Raw genomic sequence first — 12055 nt, 5'->3', positions numbered from 1 at the left:
GATTTGATCTTGTACAAAACCAAATCTCAAGATGGATTATCTCACTTGGTTTTGTACAAGATCAGAATTTGTGCATGTCAAAATTGAATAAAACCCATCTTATATTTATATATATATATATATATGTGTGTGTGTGTGTGTGTGTAAATATTTGTCTTTATCTACACTCATTCTAGTTGCAAGACAAAAAGCTTGTTTGTTATGTTATTTGAGTCTCAGGTGACTTGCCACACAAAGTACTTCACACAACCTCTGTGAAGAACATCATCCACAACAAAAAAGACAAAGAGAAAAAATGTAATAAAAATTCCATAACTAAATATTAAACATTGTTATAACAAACTGTTATAATTCTATGCACATAGTATCAAATGAGAAATATAAAAATATAAAGAAAATACTCATAACAATCAAGGGCTTTAGTGATACATTATGCAAGAACACATATCCTCCTCTGTCATCCATCACTAACACCCAATAGTCCTCATGGAGAATACCATTAGTTGTACTTCCCAAGGTCCATTGTAGGGCTTTAAGGCACACAAGACTGTGGACCACCATAACAGAAGGTTGCTGCACAATCCACCAAGGTTGAGTTTGGAAATGTGAAGTTTGGGGAGAGGTGGTATTAGCTTGACTGTGTGTGGAGTGGTGGGAATGGTCTCTCTAAAGGGAGCAAAGGGCCACCAGATGCCAAGCAAGTCAGTCCCCCATTTCCCTTTCCTCTTCCTCCTCTTTATCATTTAAAGTGTTATTTTTTTCTTGATATTTAAATTAAATTTTTATTGTTTGGCTTTCATCAGCAATTGATGCAGACCTTTTCTTGATGGGCAATGCACCCAACTGGTCTGAATGAATGAGGGATTAAAGTTGGATGGATGTGAGGCGCATCAGGTTATGCCTTACTCTCTACTCTTATTCTCCCCCTTTTCAATTCTCTCTCACTCTCCCTCACTCATTCTATACTTTCTCTTCCATATATATATATATATATATATATTTATACATGTTTGAAGAGGACAACACTGTTATTGCTTGCAGCATTTCGCAAGTTTTGCCTCATCAGAACTCATTGCCATATTTGATATGTTTTCCTTTACGATCTTTTTTATGATGAGAACTTTGATTTTTTTCAGAGAGGATCTCTAGTTATTTGAGTATTACAAAATTTAAGTCGTTTAAACAAAAAACAGGAAACCAAAAAGTCTACAAACAAGTACAGTTCCTTCACATTCGTTTGCAGTGGAATTAAGGAACACCAGTGCCTTTTCTTCTTTTTTTCTTTTTACTAAAATTCATTCATTCATTCATTCATTTTGTTGATTTAAATAAATATTTATTTATTAGACCGAGGACAGCACCAGAGTGTACAACTTCCACAAAACAAGGAAGTGTGTACCCCTTCGTCACAACAAGATCGAACAAGATGGCAGGAATGGGTATCGCCAATGGAATGTCGCCATCTGGACAGGCAGTTGCTGACGTGCTGGGTGCCAATTCGGACTAGATGGAGAACGAGAGCGGGGGAGAGTGGATGTGGGCCCTTGGATTGGACTGGACCCACCTTTGGGGTGTGGGGGTGGGGGACGGTGGAGATCCTTTGGGGAGGGTGGCCCACCCCACCCCCCCCCTTGCCTCAGAAAACTTGGACGGTGTGTTTGTTCCCTGTTTCGGTACATTGCAATGGGACCTCTTCAAAACTCAACAACCTGGTTCCAATACTCATCAGTTCTTAATGCCGTTTTAGTTAAATATTCATCATGAAAAATAATGTTAATCAAAGAGAGGAGAAACATTTACAAGTTCAAGCGATGGAAAAATTGGGTTTGAAGAATGAGATATGACTGTAGATGTGTACAATTTGGTAGCACAATTATGCACATTCATGCTATTTTTGGCCTGATAGTCACTCCAATATCAAAATGAAATCATACCATGAAATAAAACACACCCTTTGACCACTCAAATGGGTGTAAACATAAATCACCTTGGAGTTCACAATAGAAACAAAGAAAAAGAAAAAGAAAAACATTAAAGCGAGCCATGTATGCATAAAACCCACAAACTTAGTGTGTCTTTACTTGCTAGTCATTGAATGATGCCTCAGTAATTAGAGACATGTGTATGCTGCTATCCTCCTTCATTTGCAAAACTCCAATTGTCAACCTTTCAGAAAGCTTGATTTTTGGCATGTATTTCACAACTCAAGCTTAGAGTCAATAAAAATTATATATATCTATATATAGATAGATAGAGGGAGATATTTAAAATCAAGGGTTCTGAACAGTAAGTGGAAGCCAAGGGAGTGTTGTCAGGTAATAGCCATGGTGCCCTACAGCCCAAGCTACACCCACCGCCCTCTACTCCCAACCCAATCATTGTCAACCCTAAAAAGAAAGAAGGAAGAAAAGACTTTAAGAAATCACACAAAAAGCAAAAGCCTCTCCCGTCGGCTTCAAGGCATTTCCTCCTGCACCTCGCGACATGGATGAAAGTATCCGTAAATAAATGAATAATTGGCGGGAATAATTTATTCATCCATATCATGTGGCGAAGTTAAGCTCCCGTGCAATCCACAAGCCGGAATAACTTATGTATTATGGTGCCGGAGGAGAGCGGCGCTACTGCTCCCCGCCTTCACTCGGTGGCCAGTCCTACAGAGGGATCCTACTCCTCAGCTGCCTGTGTGCACACTCGTTGAGCACTCACCACGCATGTTCCGCTTGGAATCCGCCCCCGCTTCGCATCATGCCGTGGAGGCTATGAATGAATGGATGGACGGACGGAATCGTCCTGTCACGATCCCTCCTTCGTGCCTCCTTCCACCGCCCTGTATTTTTTTTTTCATCACCATCATGGACTGTGGGGACGGTTAGATTTGATTTATTAATTTTTTTTCATGAAGAGGGCAACAATGAGGGAACAGATGTCTCGATTTTGGAATCATGGGCGGAGGTCTTGGCCAAATCGAACGGAGTACTGGGGGCTCAAGTTGAGCCTCCATTTTGGTAGTACCCACATGTGAAGTCTGTTTGAATCCATTTGGGTTTGTTATCCCCCCCCCCCCTCCATCTGTGTCTGGAAGCCTTCACATTGGCCAGGGGCTACCAATTTGCCTCGTTTGCAGCTCATAGCTGCAGTTGGATAGATGCTATCGTTCATCCATTGATGCGTGTTGAAGCACCTTCATGTCCTTCCACTTGCTTCTGTCGCACCGTAGTTTTCAGATCGGGCTGCTGCAACTAAAATAGCGGTTTTCGGACAATGGCCTTCTATATGCTTCCGCCAAATAGTAGTTTTCCCCAAGGGTCTCCATCGAACAGCAGTATTAAGAAAATAAAAATAAAAAACAAAAGTGAATCTAAGTGACAGAATTTGGGGTAATGGGAACTTGAGCATGGTTGTCATTTTTTGAGAGGAAAACACCTCGTGGTGGAGAGGTCAATTGAGCTCTAACCTAACACAGTTGGCATCCGACAGTTGGGGAAGTTTCAAAATAATTTCACCGAGTTTTAGTGGGGGCGTTCTCTAATCCATTGGACAGAACGGAAATTAAAGTCAGAGTGGAATGTATTTCACAACCATAGTTTTTGACTCTAACCGAAAGAAAATGAAAGATGACCTGACTAATTGACCCGGCACAAAATCCGAGTGTTCAGATTCCGGGCTAAGGGGAACGCCAAATTTGCATGCGTTCCCTGTCCCAAAAACCAATTTTATAAACCATTATCTAAACCCTTGACAGGCACATTCATTTCATGCTCCCTTCCTGTCATGCATGTTAAGTTACCGAGCCCCAATCATCAATGCACACAGTAAATTGTTTAATAATATTTGCCCGCGAACATGAACGGACTCAGGCCAACAAAGAGTAATGGGAAACTTGAACAATACTGAAACAAATAATCCTCGTAGATTCTGATGTTTTTATTTGTTTGTTTGTTTGGAGGCCGAGGTTTCCTTACCTCCACACACACCCAGCTTCGGTTACATGACTACTACTTCTTAATGTGGATCCAAGACCGAACATCTGGCGTTCACGTTCACACGTAATACCAGAACAGCCCTGGCAGTAGGAATTCCCAGGAGACAAGGACCCAGAGTGTGTCTGCGAATTTGTCTCCCAGTCAGCCCTAAGACTGCGTCCCTAGCTGGAGAGACTCTGAGAGAGAGCCCCAAGAGCATGGCTTCAGGGTCCCAAATCCGTGTGCCACGGTTGTGCGGGGGTTGCGTCATCTTTTTATTTTCCCTCGGACCGTGTCTGGGCCGCAGTATTTCCAAACCCACACAGTATTCTCTTTGCAATTCATTCTCAGCTCTTCGCGACAGCATTCCCTCCTCCTCCTCCTCTCCCTCCTAGCAGCAGTCGCTTTTCCTTCTACTGCTCAGCGGTCTTCTTCCCTGCGCGGACACCGATCAGTCTGCCACTTTCCCCCTCTCTTCTCGCTGTCTCTCCTCCAAAGGAAAAACAAAACACAACAACAACAACAACCACAATACGAGTGAACAATAATTCAAATCCGCACTTGGTCTTGGTATGAGTACCATCCCGTGGCCTCATTACACTCTCTTGTTGTCTCTCGGTCATGGTGCTACGTCTGTTTGTAAGGAGCTCTAGATTTAGTAATCGGGAACTATGAAGCGTCTGTGCCTTCAGAACCGCCTGCCAGGAAGATAGAGGGACGAGGATTGGTGTATGCAGGGGGCATCGGAGAGGAGAAGGATGGAAGGATAGGTTTGGGAGTGAAGTAGTGTGCGCGTTTACAGTTTTGTGATGCGTGCGATCGGCTCTGATAATTTAGAGTCGTGCGAGGGAGGAAAGGGGATTAATCCGTGGCGAGCCTACGTGGTGATTTTTTGGTTGATCGAGGAGTGCGGTGAACTGGCAGAGGAATATTAAGGTATTGGGAGTTGAGTGAGTGTGGTAATGGTTGGTGTATACAGAGGTGGTTTTCCCGCGTTGTTAGATCGACTGAAGGGGAACCTGCAGTGTAGGAATACAGTGGTGGTGAGTTTTGTGGAGTTCTTTTGAAAACGGCCGATTTGGGAAATTGCCTTCGGTGCAAGAAACTTAGTGGAGATCTTGGGGAGAGGTCTTGCAAGAACATAGAATTGTGTGTACATGTCTCGACTCGGTGCGTGTGGTAAGCGGAGTGGTATCCACTTTGTACAAGTGTTGAATCTCTCTTGATAGTTTTGAAAAGGGAAAGTTACCGTCTCGCTGGAAATGATTGGCGAAATTCGGAACGTTTCGGTTTGGAGAGGTTTCTCGTATGTGTCTTACCCGCCCATGTTTGAATCCTTAGCCCTAGGGACTCGCTGGTTAGTTACCTTACAGCTCCACTGTTCCTAATAGAAGCTACAGTGCGTTGCTGTATGATTGCTGAATGGAGCGTATGGTGTGAAAGTTCCTGAGGAAAGGAAAACGTGTCTGTCAGGTAGCAGAAATGGAACACCCAGAACCTCCCCTCCTGAATAGTGTCACTACAATGCTCTTGGACCGCTGTTATCCACTTATTCGCAGTGTTGATTTGCGCTCGTCTTCTAGAGTGAGTAAGGAGGTGTTTGAACATAATCGAAAGCACTAACTTCCCACTTTCCACGCATACTCTTCGGACAGGTTCTCCACATTCACTCTTGCACTGCTCTTTTCCTCGTGAGTCTGATCGTCCATGTTTTGTGTTGCAGCGCTATCAAATTCATTTGGATATGATCTTCAAGGAAAAATACACGATGCAGCGTGTTCCAGTATAGTTTTCCCCTTGGGGAATTTTTCGAGCTACAACTTGCATTTCGGCTGTTTGTGTTCCCTCTGCTTTGGGTTTTCATATTAACAAGTACCAGCTCCTAATGGCCATGGAAAACCAGAGGTGGCCTTATTTCGATCCCGATTACGAGACCACTTCCTCCAGTTTCAACCCACCAAGGTATAGTTGGTTATAGTTTACTACTCCCTACACGTCTGAAGTGAGTGAAGTGGTTCTCTGCCTTCTGTCCGAGCTTTACTGGTTTTTCCCGCCAGAAACTTCCACTGAACTGGGCTCGCGTACATTTGAATTTACAGGGTGACAATCGAAAACGAGGCGTATGAGAATGCCACGGTTGTGCAGGTTCACAGCGCCAACCGACATGGCATACTTTTGAACGTTGTACAAGTGCTTACTGATCTCGACTTGGTGATTACAAAATCCGACATGTTTTCCGATGGCGGGTGGTTTTTGGATGGTGAGTTTCTACCTTACCTGAATATTGTGACAGAAAGCCTTGACCTTCTGTTTGGGCTGTTTCTGTGAACTTCAATGTCGCTCTCTGCGCGCTGATATAACCTTGTGCCATTGCAGTATTTCATGTTGTGGACGACAGCGGCAACAAAGTTCGAGACCAATCTGTATTGGACTACATCCAGAAGGTATGTGGGGGTCATTCTATTCCTACTCAACTGTGTTTATATGTCCTTAAATTTAATCTCTCGTTTCCCACAACTCACTCTATCCTCTGCTCTTTTGAATTTCACCAACTCTGGATCTGGCTTTTTGTATTGCAGTCACTTGGGTATAGGACTAAAAGAGAGCAGTCTTCTGCCGATTTGCTGCGTCGTTCTTCAGGGTTGACCACTGCTGACCATACAGTGGTTGAGTTAACTGGTCCCGACAGACCCGGGCTTCTATCAGAAATATCTGCAGTTCTCACGAGTATGGAATGCAACGTGAATGCGGCTGAAGTGTGGACGCATAATCACAGGGTTGCTTGTGTGATATACTTTACTAATACAAATACGGGTGGCCCTATAGAGAGCCAGTCGCTGCTAGAACTTATTAAGGAGCAGTTATCCAGAGTGCTGAAAGGTGACCATGACGAACAACATGCTAGATGCAAGATAGAGTATGCTTCAGAAATTACACATGTAGAAAGGCGGCTCCACCAGCTGATGTACGAGGACAGACTACACGGAGAGCAGGATTGTGACAGAAATTCACAGGGTAGGCCGAAGATTCAAATTAAGAAGAGTGAGCGTGGATACTCCATGGTTAGTATTCAATGCAAAGACCGACCGAAGCTCTTATTCGACATTGTCTGCACTTTGACAGACATGCAGTACGTGATTCATCACGCTTTGATCAACTCCCCAGGTCCTGAAACGACTCAGGTGAGCTTCATAGCACGTGTACTCTTGCTTGAACGGAGTGTTCGATTACTGATGCGGATCGCCAGATTGGTTGCTGACCTTCGTATCTTTTTGTGTTCTCCAGGAGTTCTTCATTCGCCATGAAAATGGGTGTGTTCTTGATACTGCTGCTGAGCAACACCTGAAGGTTTGTCTTGAAGCTGCTATCAACCGAAGGACTACCGAGGTACAGACTCTTCCAGGTTCCTTAAAAGTTTTTAAAAGTTGATATGTTCAGTGTTGAGGTACATTAGTTCATTACTTCCTGTTACTTTCATATTCTTTCTTCTGGCCCTTGTAACTTGCTTGTTGGCTCATATCGAGTGGTTTTCTGATAATCGCGAGTGCAGGGTCTGAGGTTGGAGCTCTGCATGAATGACCGGGTAGGACTCTTGTCTGACGTTACCAAGATATTCCGAGAGAATGGGCTTTCAGTTGCCCGTGCAGACGTGACAACACGAGATGACAAGGCCGTGAATGTTTTTTATGTGGTGGACGCATCTGGCTGTACTGTAGATATGAAAGTTGTAGAAGCCATGCGCAAATCGATCGGTCACGCAATACTGCAAGTGAAGGGAGTACCCCGACAGGAACCCGAGCTTTCAAGCTCGAAACTGTCGCTTGGTGGACTTTTCCGAACATCAGAACGATTCATTTATGGGCTCACGAGTATGAACTGGCGTTCTACGGCCATCGCATAATTTGGTGTTGAAACAATCTCAATTATAGTTGGTCTTCCCGACCGGTGAAACGGAGCATTGCAGCGGACCAAGATTCAATTGTCCGAGGAGGAGATACTTATATCATGTGGCCATTGCAAGCTCCTTGAGCTGTAGAAACTAGGAATCTTCCCCCAGAACCAGCTCGCTGTACAGCTTCGACACCCAATTCTTTTAAGCTCAAGGAGCCTCTGTACAGTAAGACAGCTAGAGTAATTAGGACTCGGGGGATTCCTCCGGAGGTGCAGCTGTAAAAATTCATTCGAGACGTTGTCCTTTTTAGGGGGGCGCGCAACAGAACCATTTCCATTGTACATACCAGACTTTGGTGATTTAACCATATTATCTTAAAACTCGACTTGCCTCCGAAATCTGTCATATTTTCTGCTGCATCATCGCTCGTCTGATTGTTATCAGACCTTCTGATTTAAACGATTCCATACAGGTTGCTATTTCAGCGCAATTACGGCACATTCTGTGAAAGAAGCTTGTGTTGTCAATTTACCCGACAGCTTGCCCTGCCAGACCGTTGTTGGAGATTACTTTTTTTTTTTTTTTTTTTTTTTTTTCCTGTTATGATTCTTCGTAACTGGATGATGAGGGGAATTTTTTGGCCGCAGTCCTTGTCGTGCAGACCGGACAAGTTGTGAACAAGTCCTATCGAGTATCAGACCAATCCTTGTCTGCGACGCCACTGGAAAGCCATTGAAGATGCTAGCACACTCCACTGAGCTTTTAAACATGAAACACAGGTCCAGGATAGAAATCAATTACCTGGATAGAATGCTAGCTGCTAGGCCTGCGAAGCATTCAAAATGCCACTCAAAAAGGCCCAAATGGGTAGTGTGGGCCTATAACAGTGCCCGGATGAGTCACCCAATCTGTCTACCGTCTTACCAACATGGCCACGTTTCCAGGTCTGGATTCAGAAAAATGAGCCATTAATTTGCAGCCATTCAGAGGAGGAAGAATGTTATCTCTACTGCTTTATTGCAAGCTCTCTCTTTTTTCTCTTTGTCTCTTTGGATACTTGCCTGTAGACTTCTAGTGTCATGAATTTAGGGTTGTTGCCTATTTGTCCTCAAGCTGGTATTCCACTTCCTCAAGAATACCCCAGAATTAGGGCTTTTGGTACCTCGGTCACAGGTAACCCTGCACACGTACCCTCAAATTTTCCCTCCGCTGCCAACTCAGCACCGCACATTTTAGTTCCCTTGTTGGTAGGAAAGAAAAGAAAAAAAATGGTATTAGTGTCTTGCAACCTGGATACGTTGATGAAAAACTTGAAAAGATCCGAGTTGTGGAGTAGCAAACACGATGTAAGGGTGTGAGTGCTTATGGTTAGAAACTGAAAAAAGAAATGAGGATTTGTCAAATAAGTATGACTCTAAGCCACTAACAAAAGTATTTACGCATATGTTTTGCTATTAAATATACAACTCTTAATATTTCATTGAAAAATCAAGGAAAAATGGAATTGTTTTGCAAAAAACCTCACCCAGCCTTGCAAAAACGCATGTTTCATGAACTACAAGCACTAAGAAAAAGATGACAAATCATTGACACTAATCTTACTAATTTTATGGATTAGAAGCTATTTTGTAGTATGACATAGCCATGCCGTAGAATCAACACCTACGATAGAATGCACATTCTCTTACTCCACATCTAAGCATGGTAAATGAATTCTTTCAAACGTAAGGGTAATTGTGCAAAACTGAATTGGCACCACGTGTTGAGCTACTGTAGATAAAATCTGCATTTGCAGGGAGTCAAACCCAGGTTCATTGCTCGGAAGGCAATTATCCTGACCGTTGGACTACAAACGAAGGTTTTTAGGTCCTTGTTGACTTCGGTTCATTTAGAGAAATTATAATATTAAAAAAGCCTGCATGGGATAACTTTCGCGCTCTTGCTTGTCGCACACCTGCCAGAAACACCGTGTCTAGGTATATTTATATTGTGAAGATCTAGTAAGTGAAGTTTAACAGCATAAGGTCTTTAAATTAGGTAAGGTTATTCTTTGCGGAATGTAGAGCTTATTCCTACAGCTAGCTTTCCACATTTATTATTTATAACATTTTGTTGGTCCTGAGTTGATATTTCATTGGTTCGATGTGGTGCTGGGCATGCAGGGTGTAATGAACCATTAATTGGTTCATTAGTATGGTGCATTTTGATTGCTGTATGTTGCTAGTAGATTTCGGGACCCATGGTTTCAACTGTAGCTTTGGCAACTCGGAATTCATTTCTAAATTATGTTCTCTGTCTCTCCAGCTGTAAGAAGATCCATGTTGTATACCACCTTAAAATACTGCATCTAGATCCGCCCCCCAGTTCCTACAAATGTTCAATAATTGTGATTAGATCCATGTTTGTAAGTTCAACCCACGAATTTGGGTGTCCTTGGTGGTCCTAGCGAGACAACTTCCCCGATCTGAATGATATATACTGTTTCCTTTTCAATTATGGCCATAAAAAAAATGTTGTCCCCCATGTCTTAACTGATTGTCACGGTCTGGCAGGGTAAATTTGGGGGCAAGTGCTTTCTAGGTCTCGAACTGTATCTTAGCACATTGTTGCTCACAACATCCATGTTTCACATCACAAAAATTGTTATGGTTTATTCTGGCGGTTTACGAAATTCCCGCAAACAACCGGTGCAATTGCATGCATTATATGCATGTTTTACACCCAAAGATTCTGTCGTGAACCCGACCCCTCCAACTTTGGAATCAGTTGAACCACAGCTGTCCAGTTTACAATCAGTGGCATGCAACGTTCCAATTTGACAAAGTTCCAGTTTTACCGCGTCGTAGATTACGAGGCCAAGAGACTATTTAACGCGACGATGCATGTCAGTCCGACCGGAATGCAGGAGGGATGATCCTCGTTCAGAGAAAGAATATCGACTGCAGGGTCACCTGGCCGACTCCTTCAGTGTCTGTGGGAATGGATATCCAAGGTAGATTTCCTGCCATCGCTAGAGACCGCCACGGCCCTCTCGATGCGTTCGCGAAAGCCTGAAACTGGGTTGCACAGCACGTTATTAGGTCATGCGGAACCCGAAAAGATATCCATCAGCTTCCCTCAGTTTTGGGACTGGAATAATGGAGTCGGCGCTGTTTGAGGATGCCACCGACGTTTATTGCACCTTCCGAGGTGACCAGAGTCAACTGTGCATTCACCCACCGTCCTACCGACAAATGGTCAGCAAGTGAAGAAAAACTCTCACCTTTACTATTTTTTGTGGTATAGTTTAGTGAAAGCAAATGGCGTAGACACACTCGATCGTGGATGCTCTCCCTTTTAGCATTTCCGAAATCTCGTCGACGTGGCCGCATGTTGGACTGTGTCGGAGGTCATCGTGCGATTCCATCGTGAAGTGTTGATGTCTATGATGAACACTGGACACCCACATCCACTTGTTGACAATGGAATCTCGGTTTACATCCATTTGGTTCTTTGGAGGTTGTTGATCCTTTGTGCGCATGGCGGCTTCTTGGTCACCGACGGCACAATGTAAACTTGAGTTTACCTCCTGTTTAATGTACGCATTTCTGTAACTTTATTGGAGCCTACAGTAAAGTTATTGACATGGATAATGTGTGGAAGGGTTGAGTTAACCATGAGTCGGAGAAGGAGATCTTGATATATATTGTGTTGCGAAAAATGATAGCGCAGCTGACATGGTCGCGTGGCCTAATGGATAAGGCGCTCGCCTCCGGAGCGGGAGACTGTGGGTTCGAGTCCCACCGTGATCGCTATTGTGTTATCGTTGTTTTAATGAAGGATTTGAGTTTTATGAATATTTCGGCAAAGGAGATGAATTGATAATACTGGGGGAGTTAATTTAGCACTTACTTGAACCAAGTCTTTCAAAATTCTACAAAGTAAGTCTGAAGATCCACTAAGCATTTGTTGATGCTTTGTGAAGTTGATCAGGTAGTCTATACAGCTTATGTCAGTATAAAGTCTTGCAGATCTCATAGTCTTTGGCATTTTATTTGTCACAATTTGACATCACAATTTTGTAATAAAGGAGACATCTAAAAATTTCAAAACTGAGAAACAATGGATGAATTGAACCAAATTGAATTCGAAATCTCAGATGATACTATTTTTTCTTGAAACTGTGTACATGTTATAATTATTTGTATGTGTTCTAAAT

At 43.2% G+C, this 12055-nt stretch overlaps 1 protein-coding gene and 1 non-coding gene across 4 annotated transcripts; both read left to right on the top strand.

The window, feature by feature from the left end:
• Window positions 1–4272: 4272 nt before the first annotated feature.
• LOC112281885 (ACT domain-containing protein ACR3) lies at window positions 4273–8255 on the top strand. 3 transcript variants are annotated; one of them, XM_024518872.2, is made up of 7 exons: window positions 4273–4535; window positions 5689–5927; window positions 6065–6225; window positions 6342–6409; window positions 6545–7147; window positions 7251–7352; window positions 7516–8255. In XM_024518872.2, the coding sequence occupies exons 2-7, from the start codon at window positions 5851–5853 to the stop codon at window positions 7864–7866; spliced, it is 1362 nt and encodes a 453-aa protein (XP_024374640.1). In that variant the 5' UTR covers window positions 4273–4535; window positions 5689–5850; the 3' UTR covers window positions 7867–8255. The 3 variants fall into 3 exon arrangements, with proteins under 3 accessions (XP_024374640.1, XP_024374641.1, XP_024374642.1); XM_024518873.3 differs by having other exon boundaries at window positions 4321–5438; XM_024518874.3 differs by having other exon boundaries at window positions 4526–4901.
• A 3320-nt stretch (window positions 8256–11575) lies between these two features.
• On the top strand, window positions 11576–11648 carry TRNAR-CCG (transfer RNA arginine (anticodon CCG)). The gene has a single exon. It is a non-coding gene; the product is annotated as a tRNA-Arg (tRNA).
• The last annotated feature ends 407 nt before the right edge of the window (window positions 11649–12055 follow it).

The sequence above is a fragment of the Physcomitrium patens genome, chromosome 4 (assembly GCF_059467195.1).
Source record: "Physcomitrium patens ecotype Gransden chromosome 4, ASM5946719v1, whole genome shotgun sequence".
Taxonomy (NCBI): Eukaryota; Viridiplantae; Streptophyta; class Bryopsida; order Funariales; family Funariaceae; genus Physcomitrium; species Physcomitrium patens.
Note: the sequence above shows the minus strand (reverse complement) of the source record. Positions and strands in the feature narration are given on the sequence as shown.

Bases quoted from the DNA above. Each gene is read 5' to 3' on its own strand.
- LOC112281885 (XM_024518872.2), top strand. From the start codon at position 5,851: ATGGCCATGGAAAACCAGAGGTGGCCTTATTTCGATCCCGATTACGAG. The intron at 6,410-6,544 runs GTATGTGGGGGT...TTTGTATTGCAG, and splicing joins TATTGGACTACATCCAGAAG to TCACTTGGGTATAGGACTAA. The intron at 7,148-7,250 runs GTGAGCTTCATA...TGTGTTCTCCAG, and splicing joins CAGGTCCTGAAACGACTCAG to GAGTTCTTCATTCGCCATGA.